Below are 21,477 nucleotides of genomic sequence, written 5' to 3' on the forward strand. Positions count from 1 at the left end.
CTGTGTTTAAGAAAAGACTGGACATGGCACTCAGTGCCATGGTCTAGTTGACAGGTTGGTGTAAGGGCAACGGTTGGACTCGATGATCCCTGAGGTCTTTTCCAACCTGGTTGATTCTGTGATTAACATTTCCACGACTGTATTGAATTATTCAAAAGCAAATATGTTCCCCTCTCTCAGCTCTTAGACATTACACTCTTGAAGATCTTTTTCCAGAGGGAAAAAACACTCCACCCCGTTCTCACATTATGGTAGTACATATGAGTGTGCCTGGTGTATTTTCTCATCAATACCAACATCAGCCGTCTCTGCTGTGTGAAGCTGTGCTTCCATGTTGCCTTTCATTTTTATAAAAAAGATACAGTAGGGAAAAATCTTTATTTAGGAACACGGGAACAACTGTTTAAGTGGCAGCTAAGACTGAATTCAAACATGTGATTGTGACTATTAGTCATCTACAAGTAACAAAATACAATTTTAAGAGGAGGAAAGATAGTATTTTCACACTTAAATGCCACTGTAAAAAAAAAAAATATCAGCAAACACTTCAACAACCAAAAGCATTTATAAAAAAATTAGTTCTTTATAGGTAGAAGATAGAAACATGTATTTCATTAAGTCTTTATCCACTCCTAGTTTTACAACCAGGAAAAAAACCCTTTAGAAAAAAAAAAAAAGAGCCCTAAAGGGCAAACGAAAACAATCTTCCTGTATTCTGGAGTTACAGCTCTAGTGAAAAGTGCTCAGCTTTATTCATTCTCAAATCTGCTGTATGGATTATCAGAATCCTGGAGAAGACCTGTAAGACAAAACAGGAGACCACGTTTATCATTTTCTTACCAGTATTACATAAAAACCTTGAGTTACTAACCTCACTGTAATAGGTACTCCATATAACAAAACCAAAAGGCAATTCTTGTCCTGTAATAGTTGCTCTATTATACTTGGGCGTTTAGGTAATAATAAATTGAAAGTGTTCTTAAGCACTTTTATTTTTCAGGCTATTAGCATGAATAGTTATTTCATAATGTAGCAGGGAGAGAAAAATTCTTACAGAAAAAGCATTTCTCATTTGCGAGGTATACCCTACAAAATGCACTTCTGAGAGTCAAGTCTACAAAAATCTAAGCATAGAGATGGCACAGAAAGAACAGATTCAGACTGGCCAGTTTATAAATCCAAGTTCTTATAAGATCATCACCCTTTTAAAATGTGAGATGCTGCTACTTTGACTTAGTTCTACTTCAATTATACACAACCATCTGTCATGTTCAGCCACTTACAGCATTTCTGCAACAGGACAATAATCTAAGAACAAATGAAGATCACTTCTACATGCACTAAAACCTCTGGTGACCAGAACAAGAGCATCACTTAATCCAGGTTGCAGTATGTTTCCATCGTGAAGTTTCCTAATGATTTTCCTAGAATACTCTCACAGAAAGAGTTGCAAAGCCATCCAATTAAACTGAGTGTCTGGATATGCATGCCATCTTCTGTAAGGGTTAGCTGAGCAATCGCTGTTCCATACAGCAATTATTTCAAAAATACTTTAAACCACACACCAGATTTGGACTAGGCAGAAGTGCATACTGAAAATGAAGGAGTCCCATAAGAGTCCAGAGGCTGACTTTTTATTGTGAAAAAACAGGAACACTGCCACCATCTTTTCTACCAAGATTTTTATACTGATGTCTGGCAAGCCTGGAATCTTCTCTAGCTCATTTGTTTAGGGCATGGAGAGAGAAGACAGCTAAGCCACACAACCCAATTCACAGATGTTCAGATTCACGATAGCAGAAGAGAAAGATGACACTAGTCACTGGCAAATCTTCTATGAACTCCCCTCAGACCTTTTCATACCATACCTCTTTTCCACATGCATCTGCACACAGATACTGAACATGCACTGTTCCATCTGAAAGTCAAAAGCTAATGGAACTGAAGGCAGTTTTGTCTACGTTGTTGGCAGTTGTTGCACTTCTTTCGAACTGCCAGGTTATTTTAAGATGTCGGTCAAGAAGCACCACTGCTTAGTGCTGGTTATTGTATCAGTAACTGCGACTAACTACCTGATAGGGAACAGCAAATATTAAGGAATAAGTATGAAAAAATCCTATAATTACTCAAATTGACAAGATTACAAGCAGTCAATTTGTAAAAAGTTAAAATCAAAACCAGCCCTCATACCTAATGGTCCTCACTTGTCAAAGAATGGGTAAGCCAGTCACATTTATAAAGCTTTAGCCAGGTAATGTGAAATACTAGTATAGTAAAGGTACTACCCCTTTCTGTAATTGCTTTAAAAAAATAATCATCTTTTAAGCAGCTGTGCAATAAGAATACGGTTATATGACAGCATTGTCAAGAATTATCTACAATATTTTGAGATCTTGACACTTTTATGTTTTTAAACTTGTAGAAAGCAGTTACTTCTCAAGTTTTAATCTTACCTTTCCATGCATTTAAACAAAAAGTTATAGTGTCCGTTAAATCTATTCTAGCTGACAAGTAAGCTAACACACAATAAAAAAAGCTCTTATCCTTGGCCTACTATTAAACCTTTAGTGCCTTCAGGTAACATTCCTGCATTACTATAACCCCAACGTAAATACAGAGAAGAAACATTTACTTTATTTCCAGAACGCCACGACCCCTCCTTCCTCCAGACATGTTAATAGTTTGGTAGCTAGGATCTGTGGATCCTAACATAGTTAGTTACCTCAAAGACAACTGAGTAGTCCAAATTTCAAAAATTTTTGCAGTACTTCTGTATTTCAGCCCTTCCAAATATAAAACACATCTACACAACATTTACAGAAAATTAGCAATAGTACCAGAAATTAACATTTTTATTACAATTGGCATTGCATAAACTCCCTGCACTCATTAAGTTCCACTTAGAAATCAAGGCACCAACTTCAAAAAATTTTCCACAAAGTGGCAAGAGGTGGTACCAGATTCCCTGACAAAATTAACTTAGGTGGCATACTTCTCTCTATATAGTCTGGCAAGTGCTTATTATGTCTTTCTTATATTTCATTCAAGACATATACTTGATCCTTCATAGGTCTGAAAGTACCACAGTAACACACTAGACAGTTCTCTTACAGCTTAAAGAGCTGAAATACAGCAGAAATGATGTTCCACATCCAGTAGTGCCAATTTCAAATTAAGCAGAGGATGATGTAATACTCCTGATAAACTTTTCCTATGCCACTCTGAGCTGCAATATACTTTTAGCTGCCTCTTCCCCAAAACACTGAGCCAAAAGCCATTTTAGATAACTAGTCCTTATATTTCAAGTGAATGTGTCACTTGTTACTACAAATGCCATTCCCAGTAGTACTTGCTTTAATTTTACTGAATTGTTATGCTGAGCAATGAAGAGATATATTACCACCAATGAGGCATTAGTATGTTTTAACTTAAAGTTCTCTGATCTGTTTTATTGTACAATACTAGAACCAAACAGGCCTTAAGAACTATGGGCCAGTCCAGGGTGAGTATTATTGGTCATGACTTCAGAAATTCATCTCCCAGGAAAGAAGGTACTCGAAGAGAAATGGTGAGCCCTCCTTCCAAATGAGGATAACCACAAAGGTTATAACACCTGATAGACCTTGTTCTCAAACCTGCATCCAGTGTTTAAATTTCTTTTATCCTGAGCATTCTAAGTACATCATAAGATTACATTAAGTGAGAGGAGGGAGACAGAATTGGTGCAAGTGATGAGCTGCTTACTGAATAAGTTGTATCAGGCTCCAGTAAGTGGACAAAAACAAATCTAGAGACAACAAAAAAAAAGGAGCAAGACAAAAAGTTCCTGTCAGCTGCCCCAGCTGTGACACTCAAAGAGGAGCTGCAAGCCTATGCTAATTGGATAGCATGTCTGGTTCAACGAAAGCTCATGTGCTACCTTGAACCAGACATGAGCTGTCTCTCTCAACTGTTTCCCATTTGACATAAGAGCAACTACCCAACTTGTAATATACACTTACAGGTTCAGAGAAGCTGGATGTTTGTAGCTTCAGAAGTCTTGTTTGTAATAAAGTCTGTTACATGTTACTGCTGAACTTGAATACTGACACACAGAACACGTACAGGAACTTCTAGTATCTATCTTCTATTTACCTTCATTTGAGGTTAATATTTGACCTACTTTGCAGTTTGAAAGTTAGAATAGTCAAGGACCTTTCATTGGCTTGTATGAAGTAATTAGGCCTTCTAATACGTATGAAATGACAAAGCAATTGTCAGAAATTAATAACTCTTTCTAGCATATTCAGTTATATTACATACTATGCTAACTATGCAGCTTTTCAGACATTAAGATCTGACGTTCATCGCATATCAGCACTGCCCAAAAATAGAATTACAAGTGAAATACTTACAAGAGACTGCATACGCTGCAAAAAAATGAACTAGTTTGCTGTGTGTCTTGACCCCTTATTACACTTTTCCTGTTTATTTTTAACCCCCAGATTAACGACTCTATTCTTAACAAACTAAATAGCTTTAAGTGTATAGCAATACAAGGTTTCCCTGCTTTGCATTCAGAACACTAAAGAAGGTCAAGACAAAGTATCTATCTGGAACAGAAGGAACATTTACCGTGACAAACTACTGAATATAAAAATCAACATCTCACATAAAATAAAGGAGATAGGATTACATGTCATTACATTAGCTGATCAAAACCTTTGCATTACTGAAGCAAGTGGTGTGGAAGCTCAAAATCATGAAAGGCAATAATTTTGTAAAAACTAAGAGAAAGAATCCTTCCACTAATACCAGGCAAAATCCTGAAATAAATAAATAATAAAGCAGCTTCTCACTAATGCTATACTGAACATACAATAGCAGCAAATGCAGCAGCAATTAAATTGTAATTCTTTTGTACACTACACAAGCTGCAAAGTACTCCGAATTCTACTTTAAAATTTTCTAGCAGTCAACATATAATTTGTGTAATCAAATTGCATTCATATATGTGAGCAAATGAAAAATACTATCAAATTGTGCAACAAAGAAACAATTCAAAGTGTGTATTCCTGGTTGCTAAAGCTCTCTTGCTTCCAATGCTCCCAAAGGACTGTGGCTAGTGTGACACCTGCAATGCATTATAAATGTGTAATTACCATTTAAATAGGGTAAGGAAAGCTGGTGGATGAAATGGGAAAAGGCATTCCCTTAAAGCCAACCAAATACTGAAATTTCAGGCATGATCATCTTAATCTACAGAGTCAGGTTAACAAAGTCATTGTCATTCTGCCACTCATCCATGCCTACTTAACTGAGAATCCTCTCTGCAGTGCGTAAGAGCGTAAAATAATCTAGTGTCTCCATAATTATTTGCAGCAATTTTTATTAGATTATGTTTAATATGCTAACATACGTATTTACTAGACAGTGAAAAATGAAGACAGAAGATCCAAGGCTACAGCAAGACTTACTCTATTATGTCTCACTGAATTATTTTGACAATCATTTGTCTGCATGTTATCAGAATATAAACTATATATATCAGCAATAACATTTAGGGATTTCAGAATTTATACATATTTTGTCTTTCATTTCTCAGTTACGTACATCCTGAAAGGATGTACCAACTGTTCATGTAAGAGTTAGGTTTTTCTTTAGGACAAAAATGAATTACGAGAATCCAGGCCTCAAATCAATATACCTGATAATATAAATTAATCTTTGCATAGGCAATAAAGCGAACGTGTCAATAAGTAAGCTTCATATAGAAGCTTGCTGTCAAAATTTAAGTTTTATAGATGAATTACAATCTTTTGCAGGTAAACTGCATTGCAACACATAACTGCATGAAGAAATGAATACGCCTGACTCCCGATAAGAAGGTACATCTTCCATTAACACAATGAACTTGTTTCTAATTAAGTCATTGATAGACTAACATGCTTCAAGTGGAGGAAAAATGACACTAGCTCTCATACAACTGTGTGCATTGTATAGCTACATGCAAGATTTGTTAATTTGGTGTATGTATTCCAGAGGCACAGAATTACACAGTTATATTCCTCAGGAAACTCAAGTACTCCAACAAGATCCAACAAAGCATTCCAGAAAGGTCTGAAAGTTAAGCACTGAAGAGAGATAAGTGTGTCTTCACTAAAATGTGAGACTATCCAGAGACAAGTGAACTAGTTTCATAAGCAAAATATAACTGAACACAGCCTTTTGAAACAGCCTTTTTGTTTCTGCTGTGAATTTTAATAATAATTAGGAAAAAGGAATAAATTTAGATACCAAGTATCAAAACTAGATTACCACATACCATACTTCTTACGTATTTCATCATGCTTCAGTTTTCTTTCATGTTTCCTGCAACAAATAGAGGCATCAGAAGAACAGTCAGACTGTTTTGAGCTGTAAGCAAAATATGATAATTACATCTGAGATAACAGCATTTTTTAATTTAGTATGCAATTAAAAATCAAAAAAAAAACCACATTTACCAGTTATATATCTCATCCTTCTATACATACTTTATGTATCTATAAGATTCCCTATAACTTCTCACTAATCAATAATGTCAAAATGAGATCTATATAGAAAAATATGCTTGCAAATATAAGTAATGTGTCCACGTATACGTACACACACACACACAGAGGTATCTGTCTGTACATAAGAATATTGGAAGATTCCCTACTGCTTTCCAGCAGGGAGAAGAATTGTAAAATTTAGCTGTGAGTAGAGTGTGCTTCAGAATCCTAATTCAATATAATAATTATAAAATGATAAAAGGTATATACTGTTTTGTTTAAGCATGACAGCAAGTATAAGTGAAAACTACTGGTTTCTAAAATACAGCATAGCATTCATGCAGAAAATAAATTAAGATATTGTGCTATATAAAAATGGGATACCTCTAGTTATGTTGTCTAATCATAAGATAGTTTTCAAGACTGTATCTAATATTGCCAAACTTTAATTATTCACATAAACCAAGTATCTGACAAGTCAATTTCTTCTTCCCCTTTCTCCCCTCCCTTTTGCAAAAGTGAAGGGGGAAAAAAAATGAAGGAAGTTTAAATGGAAATCGTTCCATCATTCCTCAGATAATTTTCCTTTATTTCAAAGGGAGCACCTATTTTGCTTAGTTTAAAAACAAACAAAAAAGCTCCTACACAACTGTTTCACTAGGATGATCCAGGATCTATATATTTTGAGGAAAGGACATAGAACTTGGCAAAACAATGTTCCTCTAATATAAAAAAAATACAGTTTGTTGCCCCTATCAAAATTCAACCCGGTTAGGCAAGTTGTGACTTTCACTCGATTCTAATTTGCACATATTCAGCAGAAAGCTGTTAAGCACCGACAGCTTAACTCACCAAAGATCCCATCTGCCCTATGCATATTCCACCTCCAAACAATTCATATTGCTAATGAGATCCTGTGTGCCCTCAGAAGCAATTATCCTGCTTCCTATGGAGCTGAAGGGCTGAACTAGCCTCTCCCTGCAACTGCACTCCTGGAAAGCATGCAGATAAAGCACGATGAGAAAACCAAACAAGACAGACTGACTCAAAACCTTCCACTACTATTTCCCCAATATACCTTATATCCCTTTCCACTATTAGGCCCAGGCAGCACAGGAAACAAAGCAACCTGGCCAAACTGCAGCAGGAGGACAAACTGGGGAATTGGGGTGATGAAGTGAAATTCATGTAGAGGAAGAAAGTCAGGACTGAGAGGTTGAAGAGAACAGGAAGAGGAGTCAAGTTTACGTACTTAGGGTAACCTGACCACAGGATTCCTGCATTCTGTGTTGCATAAGAGGAAGACATTATATGAGGCAAGGGATCTCGGGAAGAGATTAGAGAGATTCTGCTTAAAGCAGCCTTCTCCTATATAAAGCTAGTCCTTATTTCTTTATAGTTTCCATATGATATTATGTGACCCTAAACCATTTTTTTTTACTGATGGTACTAACAGCATGTTCTTCACTGTTCTGCATACCCTGTCTGAAATACTGGAGACTTACTGATGCAGTTTCAACTGAAATCTCAGTACTTCAGCAGTCAGTCTGAATCTGCCCTGAACACAAAAAGCACTAAGTCTTTGTGTAAGAAGGGTAAGGCAAAGCAGTGGCGGGGAGGGGCAGGAAGTAGAGGGGGGGTGGGGGTAGCAGAAGTCAGGCTGTGTAGGCTTTAAACGTCAGAAACACTTTAGGATACTTCCCTAGGCTATTCAAAACAAACCACCAAACATCAAGTCCTTACATTGTTTAAGTTTGAAGGGTAAAACCATTAATATTTGTGAAACATTCAAACTTTGACAGTCAGCCATGACTATACCGTATCACCCATGACTAAAGCCTTATTTACTGTACAAGGATTAGGTATACATCAGCTGAGAAGAATGAGACACAATTTTGAACAGGCAGTCACTGAATCAGCCACCCAGAGGTGGCTTACTGCACTGTTCACATCTTACATTATAATCAACTGAAGTCACTTTACAGTCTTCTGAGTTGCTTCTGTTTCTTAATACTACTGCTATTACTCCATCTTCTGTATGCTAAATTCTTGGCTCTTCATGCAAGTTGTCCCCACTGCTGTAAGCTGAGAAAGTATTTTTCCCAATACTAACAATTCACATCACAATTTTCCATACTTGGCTCTTAACAAAAGAACTGCAATCCTTTCTTTCCCTGCCTCCCCTCCTTGTTCTCCCTTACCAGTACACTACCAAATTATACTTGGCAGTTTATATCATTCAAGATCTCATTGCTTTTCATTGGTTTATCAACTTCTAACATATAAATCATGGTTTATATAATTTATAAATCTAACATATAAATGTACCATGTATTTGCAGCTGTAAATAATAAAATGAGTGTACAGAAAGACTCACTACTTGATGCTATGTTTAAAAATTATTTTTCATGTTAGAGATGACAGGAAGTCAAATAAAGGACTAAAGCTATGCTGTAAGTACCTGTTTTCCTTCAGTACTGGTCAAAAAACTGAACTCCAGGTTTCCTTCCCCTCCTGTCCCCACTATAAGTGCAAACTCTACATATCACCAGTGATTTTCAACCTTTTCAGTGAAGTGACAGCTAGTTTTGTCCTTGTGAAGACAAGCAAAGGGCCAATGTCAGTACCCTTACTCTTCATTCTAACAGTCATCCAAGTAATCCAAAAATACACTTCCTAAGTATCTGCAATAAACTTAATTTTAACACAAATTTTAAACTTACAAAGCAGGCTTCTACTGCGTACCTGAAAAGCCAGAAAATACTAGGTGACGCAATTATCTTGAAGCTTGCAAAAGTCACACACTACGCAACTTGAGCCTCCTTACTTTGTTTTTACCATTCACTAATGGAATAATGAAATGAAGCTCAGGCTAGTCCTGTTCTCCTTCCATTGCCCACTGATCTGAACAGCTGTATATGAAGTAGCTATATCCCACAGGAGGAAAAAAGAAAAAAAAAAAAGGACAGGAAAAAGAAACCAGACAAACACAAGGTCGGTGCTGTGCCTATTTTCCTCCCATGCTATTTATCTGAGTATCTACCCTGGTATTTTCAGAAACTATGTGAAAACTTTGCAGGTTGTAGAAAGGAAAGACCACATAGTACAATACAGTGTTTTCCTCTGCAGTTTGCTGGTCAGAAATGGCTTGTTGAGACTACTAATCTGTTCTACAGCCTGCTACTAGCAATTCATCCTCCTAAGGACTTACAGAAGCAAGCACTGGGTAATGCGAGGTGTTCTGGTTGCTGGAAGTGGCTTACTCCTCGTGTTTTCCCATGACCCCCCCCAGCCACACATACAGCAGGCATGCACGCTCAGAACATGGGAAATACCCCAGGGCTGCTGCTAAGCTCTCTCCTGCAATTAGAACAGTTTCTCTGTTTCACAGACACACTCCTGAGACAAGCTAGGAAAGAGGGCTGCTGCTCTAAGGCTACAGCGATCATTCTGGCAGAGCAGTCTGCTCCCAGCAATCCTTGTTCCTCGGCTTAATTCAGGAACAGAGTTGGTCTTAGCACCGCGTTGCTAATTGCCTGGTGCAACACCACTTGCTCTGTGTGTGCAAAGCAAACGCTACACTCCAGAAGTATCAGACTTCCCACAAAGTAACTGTACCAAGAATTTAAAGTTGATACACAAATAACAGTGGAAAGGTTATGGTACACAATCATCCCCTATGCACCTGGTCATGAGTCTTTGCTTTAAAATAAACATAGGTAAGTGTTGATTTAACTGAACAACGTAGCATAATATTAAGGACGTACATTTCACCACAACAAGGCACGTGGTTTTGGCATACAGCAAAATGTTGATATTCCTCACAGGATCCCTTCTCTTTAGAAGGGAACAAAAGCATTACAGGAGAAACATCACCTTCACACTAGTACTCTGCCTATTGTGCTGTGACTAGTTAAAAGTGGATTAACAGGTGGAAAATTTACCTTTTTTTCCTGATTCGTTGCAAGTCTTCAACATCACTTATCTGAGAAACTGTGTGGTATGACTGTGGGTGAGCATACTTCCTAAACTGGCCACCTATTTCTTACCCTTCTGTGCACATTCAAGTATGACACTTTCAGCTCACAAATTAAGATGTTTATGAAAACAAGCTTGCATCCATCCTCTTCTCGGATAAAGTCTGACAGTAGCTTGCAATGGTGAAAGGGGAAGTACTGCTTTCTACTCTGTCCCCAAATAAATGCTTTCTTTGCTTTTCTCCCATCCCTGGATTCATGCTGTCCTTGCATCCTACGGATGCTAGCAATCTTACAGACACGTGCTGAGACTGTTCACTGAACTCGCCCAACAGAATAAAAAACCTCAAAAACCCCAGAAATGTGAATAGCTTTCTGCAAAACAAATTTGGCATAGCACAGAGCCAAGGAATGTTGTGCCTTGGGCATGAAAGAAAAGTAAGAATGCTCTTTGCATCAGCAGCTCACAGTTACATCAGGAGAGAATGTCTTTACACGCAATCTAAAGGGTTAAATTAGTGGCACCATTACACTTAAAAATATACATTTTCAGAACAGTAATTTTAGCTCAACTACACTAAGAGACATCTAATCCTCATCTTCCCTCTGCAGAAAGTTACTTTCAAGCTTATACTTTCCTAAACAAGTACAAATGCAGAATACACATTACTGCAACTGTAAGTCTATGCTGTTAAAATTTGTGCAGAACAAAGACAATTTGGTAAGTTTAAAGGCTACTAAACTGTATTATACAGCTAGGAGAAAAATGAAATAGATATATTGAACTGCCAGTATGTAACGGCTCTAAAAAAAAAAAAAAAAAAAAAAAAATATCACAAAACCAAAACTAGTAATTCAAGCTTTGCACTAAGTCAAGCTCTGAAAAATTCTTTGTTAAATGTCCGCATTGTATCCTAGTCTAATTCTTTCTATTCCCAACAAACTTGGGAATTTTGTACAAGGCTAAAGGACGCATCAGTTTAACCAATTACAAGAGAATCTATTCTGCTTCCTAATACCACCAATGCCTACTTAATAGCCATAACCATTGTTAGATTCAGGGCAAACAGGGGTGGAACATCTGCCTTATGAGGAGAGGCTGAGGGAGCTGGGTCTCTTTAGCTTAGAGAAGAGGAGACTGAGGGGTGACCTCATTAATGTTTATAAATATGTAAAGGGAAAGTGTCATGAGGATGGAGCCAAGCTCCTCTCAGTGACATCCATTGACAGGACAAGGGGCAACGGGTGCAAGCTGGAACACAGGAGGTTCCACATAAATATGAGGAAAAACTTCTTTACAGTGAGGGTAACCGAACACTGGAAAAAACTTCTTTACAGTGAGGGTAACCAAACACTGGAACAGGCTGCCCAGAGAGGTTGTGGAGTCTCCTTCTCTGGAGACATTCAAAACCCGCCTGGACGCGTTCCTGTGTGATATGGTCTAGGTAATCCTGCTCCGGCAGGGGGATTGGACTAGATGATGTTTCGAGGTCCCTTCCAATCCCTAACATTCTGTGATTCTGTATTTGCTTATATAACCTGGCAGTTCAGAACTAGAGAACAGATTTGCATGAAGTTAAGATCAGTGATTCTCCCAGCTCCTGCCAGAGACATGAGCAACATTAGGTACATCTGTAAGAGAACCTTACTGGCTCCCACTTTTGTGCCCAGTCAGAAACGTAGCATGTTTGAGCAAACTAAGCGTGTTTGTCTGCCTGCTTTGTCTTCTTATGCACATTAATAGGGAAACTTAATGTCATCAGGCAAAAGCCCCACAGGGAGTCTCAGCTGGAAGTGCCTTGCTCCCTGCAATCTCTGCTCATGTAACAATCACTGAGTTCAGGAGAAAACAGCAGGCATCAGCAAGGCAGTGAGGGTGCCCACCTGTTAGTTGGCAGCCAGGTATTTAGAGAACATAACCAGGAAGTGGCAAACCTAAGATGAATTTCCTTGTCAGTCTCTGAGGATTCCAACCCACACCCAACAGCTCCAAGCCTATCGTTAGTTTGGTTAGGACTCTCCTCCTGTCTTGCTGAAGCTAACCCACTGTGAATCTCCAAAATGAAGACCGTGAAAGGGAGTATGATTCAAAAGGTACATCGGGCTCATACCAGGTGTCATGGTCCTACCTATAAACATTTTTTATCTAAAGAATAATGTAAAATCATGAAGAGTCATTGGAAAACTAAGCTATAAAAACCTACATCTGAAGGAATGCTGTTCTCACTGAGAAGCACGGTATCACTGCCGACTCTTGCACTTCTTTCTACACTGTTGCTACAGCTTTAACAAAAAGGATGGAAATGTGTAATTAAGTCTAAAGTGAGATCTGAGAAAGTTTTCCATTTCCTGAGCAAAATTTCTAACAGGTGTCTCACTATCAACTTCTCTACCTTTCCCAGCCAAATTTTAATAGAAAAGCAAACAGTTACCAAATGATTCCAAAAAGTGGTTTTTGTCTCTGAATCCCAGCCTCATTTAGTCATTAACTCGTGCCACAGACAGGGATCAGTCCAATAGAGACTTCAGGCATATCCCTCCTGCTTGCTCTTGGCTGGCACAGAGCCCTTATGGTACCTGCCACAGTGAGCATCAACCTGTTCGCCCTCTGTTTGCTTATGGAAATACAGGCTCCTAATCAGATTTGCAAATCTTACAATAGGCCCCATTTTGTAAAAACCTGACATTGTCACACCTAACTCCACAATGCCTCTTAGTTTAGTGCTCCATATATTCCTTAGAAGGGCAGAATACTCTTATATCACCAGGAAGTGTATAGCTACATATCAAGCTGCCAAGACTTACCTCTGAAGAGACTGTAGTCTTCGTTCCTCTCTCTTTCTAGCTAGCTGTTCTTCTTCTTCATCTGGTCTACGAGAAAAATAAGGAGGGAAGGAAAGCATAAGAGGAAGAAAAAGCAATTTTACTGCTAGGCAATCATTGTTTAGTCATTTGACTTATTTTCAAAAAGGATTTATAGTCTGACCCAAGATACTTTTTCACAGCCATGTAAAATTTCATTGCTGAGTAAGTATAATTGACAAATTTGTAGAATTACCCTTTCACATTTTATAATACCCAAATGCTTCACTCACTGTAGTAACGTGCCCTTCAGAATCCATAGGACAATTTAAAGGCTCTTAGGAACAGGTTGCAGACTGTTCCAGAAGCAAGACTCCGACTTGCCATTTTCCCCATCTGTCACACCCCATTTTAGAGTAGTGTACTGCACATGCACAGTTAAGTCGACTGTTGCCCCCCTGGAAGAAGACTGATGGTTCATAAGCCTTTGATGCCAGAACAATTTATCTTTCCAACAACCATCACTATCTAATCTCAAGCTGCCCCAGGAAAGCAGTCTGCATGAACTGTCCTGGCAGCTGCCTTTCCTGTTCTGGAATGAGCAAGGATTTACCTGAGTGCATCAGCTGTGCAATTCTGAGAAATGCTGAGCCTACACAGTACATCTGAGCTGTGCATGTGCATATATTCTCTACTAAATGCAGGCACTTAAGCTTTGGCTGAGCTCTCTCCAAGGCGGGTCACATTCAATAGATCATATAAGAATTGTAGAACTCTAAAGCAAATGCCAAACAATATTTATTTGTCTGGTTTTTTTTTTCTGACAGAATTAATGACAATTCTTCAGGATTAGTGAATGGACACCTGCCATGCTTTCCCAGGTGCTAATCAGTTTTCAAAACTCAATGCACTGTCTGAAGATGTTTGATATGAATATTTACAATATTCATACACCGGCTGATAGAGAAATAAACAGTTGTGATACCACACATCTGCAGCAACCTACACAGAAGTTAAGCAAGAGTGACATCCAGTGGTTAATTATAGCATGTCAAATGTTTTAAAAGAAAATTCACATGCACCAGATCTGGAAATCTGAACTGAACTTTTCCATCTGCTCAATCAGTTCATACATCTCTTTGAACATCTTAGTCATTTAAATACAACCCAGTAATTCAGAATCCACATAATGTTTCACATACAAGTTTTCTAGTTCCTCTTTTTTTGTTTCCAGATAAAGATTTAGAAAAATCTTGAGGGAGTTTAGCAGCAGGAAACAGATGCAACAGGTCACCTTTACTGGAAAACAATGTTAGACCCTTTTGTAAAACTAATCAATTCCCCACATTATCATGCCCAGGAAGACTAGAAGCTCCTATTCTTGGGCACCCTTCTGTAAAACTACTTTATTGCAGACCCCAGTGTCTTATAACTATGCAATAGTCTCACTTCACATTGGTGCTGCAAAATACAAAACCAAAGAAATAAAATACTGGTATAGGATTCAGAAAATATATTTCTTCCCTATAATTAAAAAAGCATTAAATATCTGCTGATTTCTAGGCACTTTGAAGGAATTGAGTTTTTCTTTAAAATTCAGGAAGTCTGAAATTATACAAATAAAAAAAGTGGTTGTTAAACTGAAGAAGTTCAAGAGTCTATTTAGTATAGTTTCATGAATAGTTATATCTCAAGTACCTGGAATCAGACTCTTGAAGTCCAAACACAGGATAAAAATAACGAACTGAAACAATGCACCAATAGTCCTAGGATTCCTGTGGTAGGGATGGACTCCGGTGAGCCAGCTATGTTACTGATGTGGGGATTAATGCACCTAAGTATTCTCTCTGGGTTCAAGGAAAAGATAAGTGCTCGTTTCTTAAACACTGAAACCCCACAGGTCAAAAACTCCCAGAAGGAATAATGAGACTTCTGCAAAACAAGGTTACACCTGAGACCTGAGATGATATATCTAAGAAGTCAGTAAAACAGATCCAATACTATATTTCTACAAATTTTCCTTCTTCCAATTCATTAAAAAAAATTTATTTTGTGGCAAAGGAGTCCCCAAAACTGAGGAAGCAGACAGCAAAGGAATTCCTGCCGAGAATCAGTGGGTTTGAAGCCAGTAATATATCAGGCTTCAGTGTAATAATACGTACTGAATCCTCCTGAAATAAGCTGGATCCTGCTCTGACAAGACCTTTAAATCCTCTAAGTGTCAAAGATTAAGCTTGACACCTTTGGAGTCCTGGCATAAGATGACTCAACTAACCCTCTATTTTTAGAATTAGATGTTACAGTACTGACTGAGGACTTAGCTACTAAAACTGAAGTCTGGCACAAATCTCTCTTTTCACAGGAATCAAGCTTTATTTGTTGGCATGTCAGCCACAGAGGCCTACTCAGTTCTTCTGCAGAGGATACTGGCAGATCTTACACAAAATCTGAAACAGTTCTATACATCTTCAGGGCTTATCAGCACAGGGCTAAAGAGTTATCAATTTTTGCACTAGGACAGATTTGGTAGACCAATCTACCAGCAGAACAGGTGCACATATCTTGCTCAGGGAAAAGAGAAGGGAATGACATGTTATTTACAATTATTGTCTCCTTTCTTTAAAGCCACAGATGTACCATATTTCTGTGGCTTGAAGTCCAGCACTAAACGCTGTACAGCTGCATAAGTTCTTTAAAAAAAAAAAACAAACAACTTTGTATTTTGTTAAATTGACAAAGACAGCTAATCAGATATTGACTATCTGCTGACAGATCCTAGACCAAACTCTGAAGCATGGATACCAAATGCTGTAGGACATTGTTGCTCAGTTACTTGTTACCCACCTGGTCCCTTTTTGCTGTACCATGAGCTTGCCTTGAAAGAAATCATTTGTTTTGTTATCACAAGAAGCAAGTATTTATTTGACCATTGAAATATTTCATGTCCAATCTTAATAAGGAAGTGTAAAATGTAGAAGTATAAAGCAATAGTCGACTTACCACATCTGTGATGCTACCACTAACATCACCACTTCAGTGTCATTCCAGCATCATTTCCAGTGTCATGCTGCCTGTCACCAAACACCTCTTTTTTTTTTGTTGTCCCTCTCAAACAACTAAAGCAAAGCGACCAAAATGGCTTCCAAATTAAAAGATTCTTAGTATATTGCAGAGTAAAAATTGTAGGTAGGGAAGATCAACACCCAAAGTTAGAAAAGGAAACAAATATATGTATTTACCTCCTGGAACGCCTCCTGCAGTAACAGCAGTAACAGCAACAGACTGTTATGAACACCAGAATGAGTCCAGCTACTACAGCTATGGCAATAATTAAAGCCTCAAAGTTTACTGAAAAATATGAATATGTTCAACTTGTTAGACTCCAGCATTAACATTTGTCTTTGAGAATTCTTCCCTTCCTTCCCAAGCATTTTTTGTCTCTGTATGCACGGTGGGAAGAAAAAAAAAAAAAAAAAAAAAAAAAATCAAAAACACAATTCTGTGCAACTACACCAGTTAAAATACAGCATATCACATTCAAATTTTGCTACTATGCATAATCCACACCGAACAGACATTAAGTAAAATTGCTCACTACATATACAAAATTATTAAGTCATCCTGTAATACTTTATACAATATATATCTACTAGTGTGATTCCACAGTTCTGTCCTCCCAATCATGACCTCAGCCAATGTACAGCATGAACAAAAAAAGTCATATAGATGCAGCAGCAGTGTATACACATTACATGCAGCAGTTGGAGAAAGAGTAAAATGAAATGCCAATGTCAGAGGATTTGAAGAAGCCAATATAAAACTCTCCATAAAACTTCCTGATTTATCTTCTATGTCCAAAGAGCGATTAACAAATGGGGGTGGGGGGTGTGTGTATTATTTTAACCACATACACTATAACAACTGTAGCTGGTCTAAACCAGGACAGGACTGCATTCGTAGAAAAAGAATCAGAAACCTGATATCCTAGAAAAGAATGAGGCCCAAGAAGAAAACAAACAGGGATGATATAAGCAAAGCTATAGACACAACTTTGAGGAGTTATTTAAAGGACCTAACACAGGACAAAATGAAATCATTCAGGGAAGTTGTAACAACAGCGATGACAAAAAACAAACACCTCTCCCCACACATACCCCACACTGTCTATTTTAAAGCGTGATGGGGGGAGGGTGCAGGGAAGCTGTCTCTTCTCCCTTCTCCCAGTAAATCCCTCTGAACTCTGTCAGATTCAGCAGCTTCATGCTGCTGTAGTAAGACAACATAGCTGCACATACACTTTTTACTGCTTCAGTGATAAGTGATAAGAGAGTCAAATTCAGCAAGTGAAGTTCAGAGGGTCTGTCCTCCACGATCACATGCACAAGCCAAAGAGTCTCTTATTTCTCTAGAGATCTCACCAACTCATGTCTGGCCAAGGCATATCCTTCACAGATCCTGCCAAAGATTAGACCCTAGCAAATATTTTTGCTTCTACGTTATAATTTACTGGGTACTGTTTATAATACAGATTAATACATAATTTCTAATTACAATACACAAGTAAATTCTGAACATAACACATTTCACCATACCACATTTCTCATTCTGTTTCTTCCCTACAAGTTACAAGCAATTAAATGTACTTCATCCAGTGAAGTAAAAACAAAAAATGGCTTTAATCTCCATTTAATTTTTTTAAAAAATATACTATTTAATTGAAGCAAAAAATACATTTTGAACCTATGAACAAAGTGCAGAAAAAGACTGTCAGTTTTCAGTCTGCATTCCTGTCTCCGCTATTTCATTTGCTTATTATTCATGAAAAACAATACACTTCAGCTACTTTGTATTATGTTGCTTCTATATTGTCCTTCTTTCTTCACTCCTGGTTAATAATCTGTCAGTATGTCTTATTCCATATAAAATTGTAACTGGAAGCCAGTGATTTGTTTTTGACTTTGAGAGCTGCAATATTCACCTTCATTTTCAGCAAGACTGAGCCAACACTCATCTCTTCATTTTATTCGCAAAAAGAAAAACACACCACCACCACACTCACAAGGTAATTAATTTTCCTGCTGCATCTGAAGGGCACAGTCTCAATAAGACTATATATCCCCTTGGCATGCTGCTGCACATAATTTGTAAAAAAAACAAACAAACAAAACACTATTAAGGAAATGCATATCTGGGGGGTTTTTTGTCGTTGTTTTTTTTTTTTTTCTTTTTCCACTTTTACTTTTTTTGCTGAGACTGTGCTCCACTGCAAAGTTTTCACTCCATGTTTAAGCTACATTCAATCTAGAAACAGAAATGGTGCCCAAGCTAGAAGCCATTTCTATAGCAGGAGTAAACTGTCAAGAGCACCCTTAGTATCAGTAGATACTGGTAACCACTGCTTTGCAAAAGGACATGCGTTTCTGTACTGGCTGTGGCAGAGAGAGTTAACTTTCTTCATAGCAGCTGGTATGATGCCATGTTTTAGATTTCTGGCTAAAACAGTGATGGTAACACATCAATGTTTTGGCTGTTGCTGAACAGGCTTGAAGAGAATCAAGATTTTCTTCCCCCCCACCCCTCCACTCTTTTCCCTCCAGTGAGCAGGGCTGGAGGTATGCAAGAGATTGCAGAGGTCAGGAGGGGACACTGCCAGAACAGCTGACGCAAACTGGCCAAAGGGGTATTCCACACCATATAATGCCATGATCAGCAATAAAACCTGAGGTAAAAGAAAAAGAAGTAGAGAGGGTATCTGGCTTCCAAGGTGGCTATTGTTTGGGGACTGGCTGGGCATCAGTATGCCTGTGGGAGGTGGTAAGCAATATCCTTTGCTTGGTCTTCCCCACCCCCCCTCCCCGCTTTTTCCTTCATCTATTAAACTGTCTTTATCTCAATCGATGAGTTTTCTTGCTGTTGCTCTTTCCATTTTCTTCCCCCATCCCACTGGGGCCGGGGGAGGAAGGGAGCAAGCAGCTGTATGAGTACTTAGCTGTTGGCAGGAGTCAACCCACCACACTTCCAGAAAAAAAGTTTGCTAAACATTTCATTTACAGCATTTACTATAATATTGAAAGCCCAATTTCCTTAAAAGTGTGCCTTATTGGTGAAATGATCCACCTTCTGTAGCTCTAAAAAACTCCAAAAGTCTAAGCATAAGTGCTTTCTCTCACAAAACAAAGCACAGAGCCCTTCTGCTAAGAACAAAGAATTGGTAAAGTTCTCCTGTACTGTCCAATCTAGTCCCTCGGTTTGCAGGGATTGTATGAAGTGGTAGTGTTCAGAAACTTGCACGCTCCATTTTAATAGCAATGTTCTATCTCTGCTACTCTGATTTAGTTTACTGCATCATCTCACTGTTCTAAGTGTGGCAACTTCTAACTTACAGTTAACATAGTCACAGATAGTTCACCCCCACTTGTTTTTATCCTTTAGCCTCCTGGTGGTCATGAGCAAATACACAGAAATCAGCAAGCCTTTGCTTTGCTGGACTGAAGCTGTACTCTTATTTCATATGACAAGCTTCCCAATGTCTTGTTCTCCATTACAGTCTAGTCTGAATTTAGACCTGTATACACAGCATTGCAAAAATAGCTGAAAAGATTCCACCCCAATGGCAGCGTATGCACTGTAGTGTATTTTGTAACACAACCTGCAAAGCAAAAGGAAATCTAAGACAAATTACATGATTCAGTACTACAATCTACAGTTGCACTCTGCACCTTCCTTTTTAACCTTAACTGCATTGCCTTCAGCACCCACAGACCACACTGTTTTTTCAGTTTAAGCAAAAAGAGCATTCAAGAATTTTTGCATGGCTCCATTCCTGTGGTGTTGGTTCACTGCTGCCACTGGAATATACTATAAAAATTGCGGATCCAGGCATATCACCCAACACTTTAACAAATTTTTAAAAAGGTAAGAACGGTCACCTTTTGTCTACAGGGAATGACCTTATTTCTTTGTACCTTAGAACCATGGTTTAAGAAACAGGTGAATCTTGACATGTACATAAAATACTCAGAACATTCCAACATCACTGGTTCCCAGTCTAGACTTTACTGTCAACAGAACTTCACTCCACAGTAAAAGTTTTAAAGCCATTGGATCAGCATAACTAAACTGGCTGTTCACAAAGAACCCTTAACGATGACTGTTGTAAGTCCACAAGATTAGAGATCATGGCTCCAAATCATAACTCCTCTCCCCACTCCTCCAAATAAATTATCAGGAAACAGCTCTAGTAAGCACTACTCTTACTTTAATCATATTCATAAATAATTCTCTCAGCAAACGTAAAATTAGTACCTACTCCAGCAAACTCCCCATCGAGCGTTGGAGAGGGAACATAGTGAAGATGGTGGAAGAATGCTTCTTACAGGGTAGTCAACACAAGCGTTGTTGGTGTAACACCAAAGGCACTGTGCAAAAGAAACAAAAAACCCCAAATTACTGATCTTCAAAAAGAGTTTACAATTTAGTGCTCCTCTCCACAGACAGAACTCTTGAGTACAATACTGTACAGATATATTGAAAGTGCTTTGTACTATAAAAGCTACAGAAGTCCTGGTATAATCCCTAAGTAAGCCTAAACTGAATTGTGAATAAGTACATTTTGTACTTACAGGTAATAAATATTTACACTAGCCTGAAAAATATTTGGGAACATATTGAGGTACTCTGTATACTTGAGGATAAAATGGCTTTGGGTTTAGAATTACTGAAATTAACAAGATAAAGCCAACTGTTTAGAATTTTAAAACACCTGGTATCTTTAAGGAACACAAATACACTTACAATCTTACTTCAGCCCTATATTTGACTATCAACAGAAAGAAACCAAAAAGAACCCTTACAATTCTACAGGAGGTTTTGCTGCAAGGTAATAAAAGATACAGCCTTATCCAATCTGTGTTGCAAAGCGCATTGGGTACCTTAATTGTGCACACTTACATATCTGAATATTTTTTAAATGTACAATTTCTTACATGTATTATAGTTACAATACCAGCACAATATTTCTGCTTTTTATGCCACCACTAAGCATCAAGCTTAAGTTTTGTTTTTCATCTATTAAAATAAATACTCATTCAAAATTCCTTTACCACACAACTCAACCAGTGAAGAAGTTTTGGACAACAGTAAAAAGAATCCTTGACAGAACAGGGTTTTTTAGGAGTTATTCT

The 21,477-nt window shown here is 38.0% G+C and overlaps 1 protein-coding gene across 2 annotated transcripts in view; it reads right to left on the minus strand.

The window, feature by feature from the left end:
• Positions 1-359: 359 nt before the first annotated feature.
• The window catches only part of PTTG1IP2 (PTTG1IP family member 2), a 28,541-nt gene continuing 7,423 nt past the window's right edge, over positions 360-21,477 (minus strand). The window contains exons 3-7 of one of the 2 annotated variants that reach the window (XM_068404927.1): positions 20,604-20,712; positions 16,534-16,642; positions 13,298-13,363; positions 6,305-6,351; positions 360-799 (exon numbers count right to left, since the gene is read on the minus strand). In XM_068404927.1, coding sequence (XP_068261028.1) covers positions 750-799; positions 6,305-6,351; positions 13,298-13,363; positions 16,534-16,642; positions 20,604-20,712 — 381 coding nt within the window. In that variant the 3' untranslated portion in view covers positions 360-749. Of the gene's footprint in view, positions 800-6,304; positions 6,352-13,297; positions 13,367-16,533; positions 16,643-20,603; positions 20,713-21,477 lie in introns of both variants that reach the window. The other variant, XM_068404926.1, reaches the window with a different exon arrangement.

The sequence above is a fragment of the Nyctibius grandis genome, chromosome 7 (assembly GCF_013368605.1).
Source record: "Nyctibius grandis isolate bNycGra1 chromosome 7, bNycGra1.pri, whole genome shotgun sequence".
Lineage (NCBI taxonomy): Eukaryota > Metazoa > Chordata > Aves > Nyctibiiformes > Nyctibiidae > Nyctibius > Nyctibius grandis.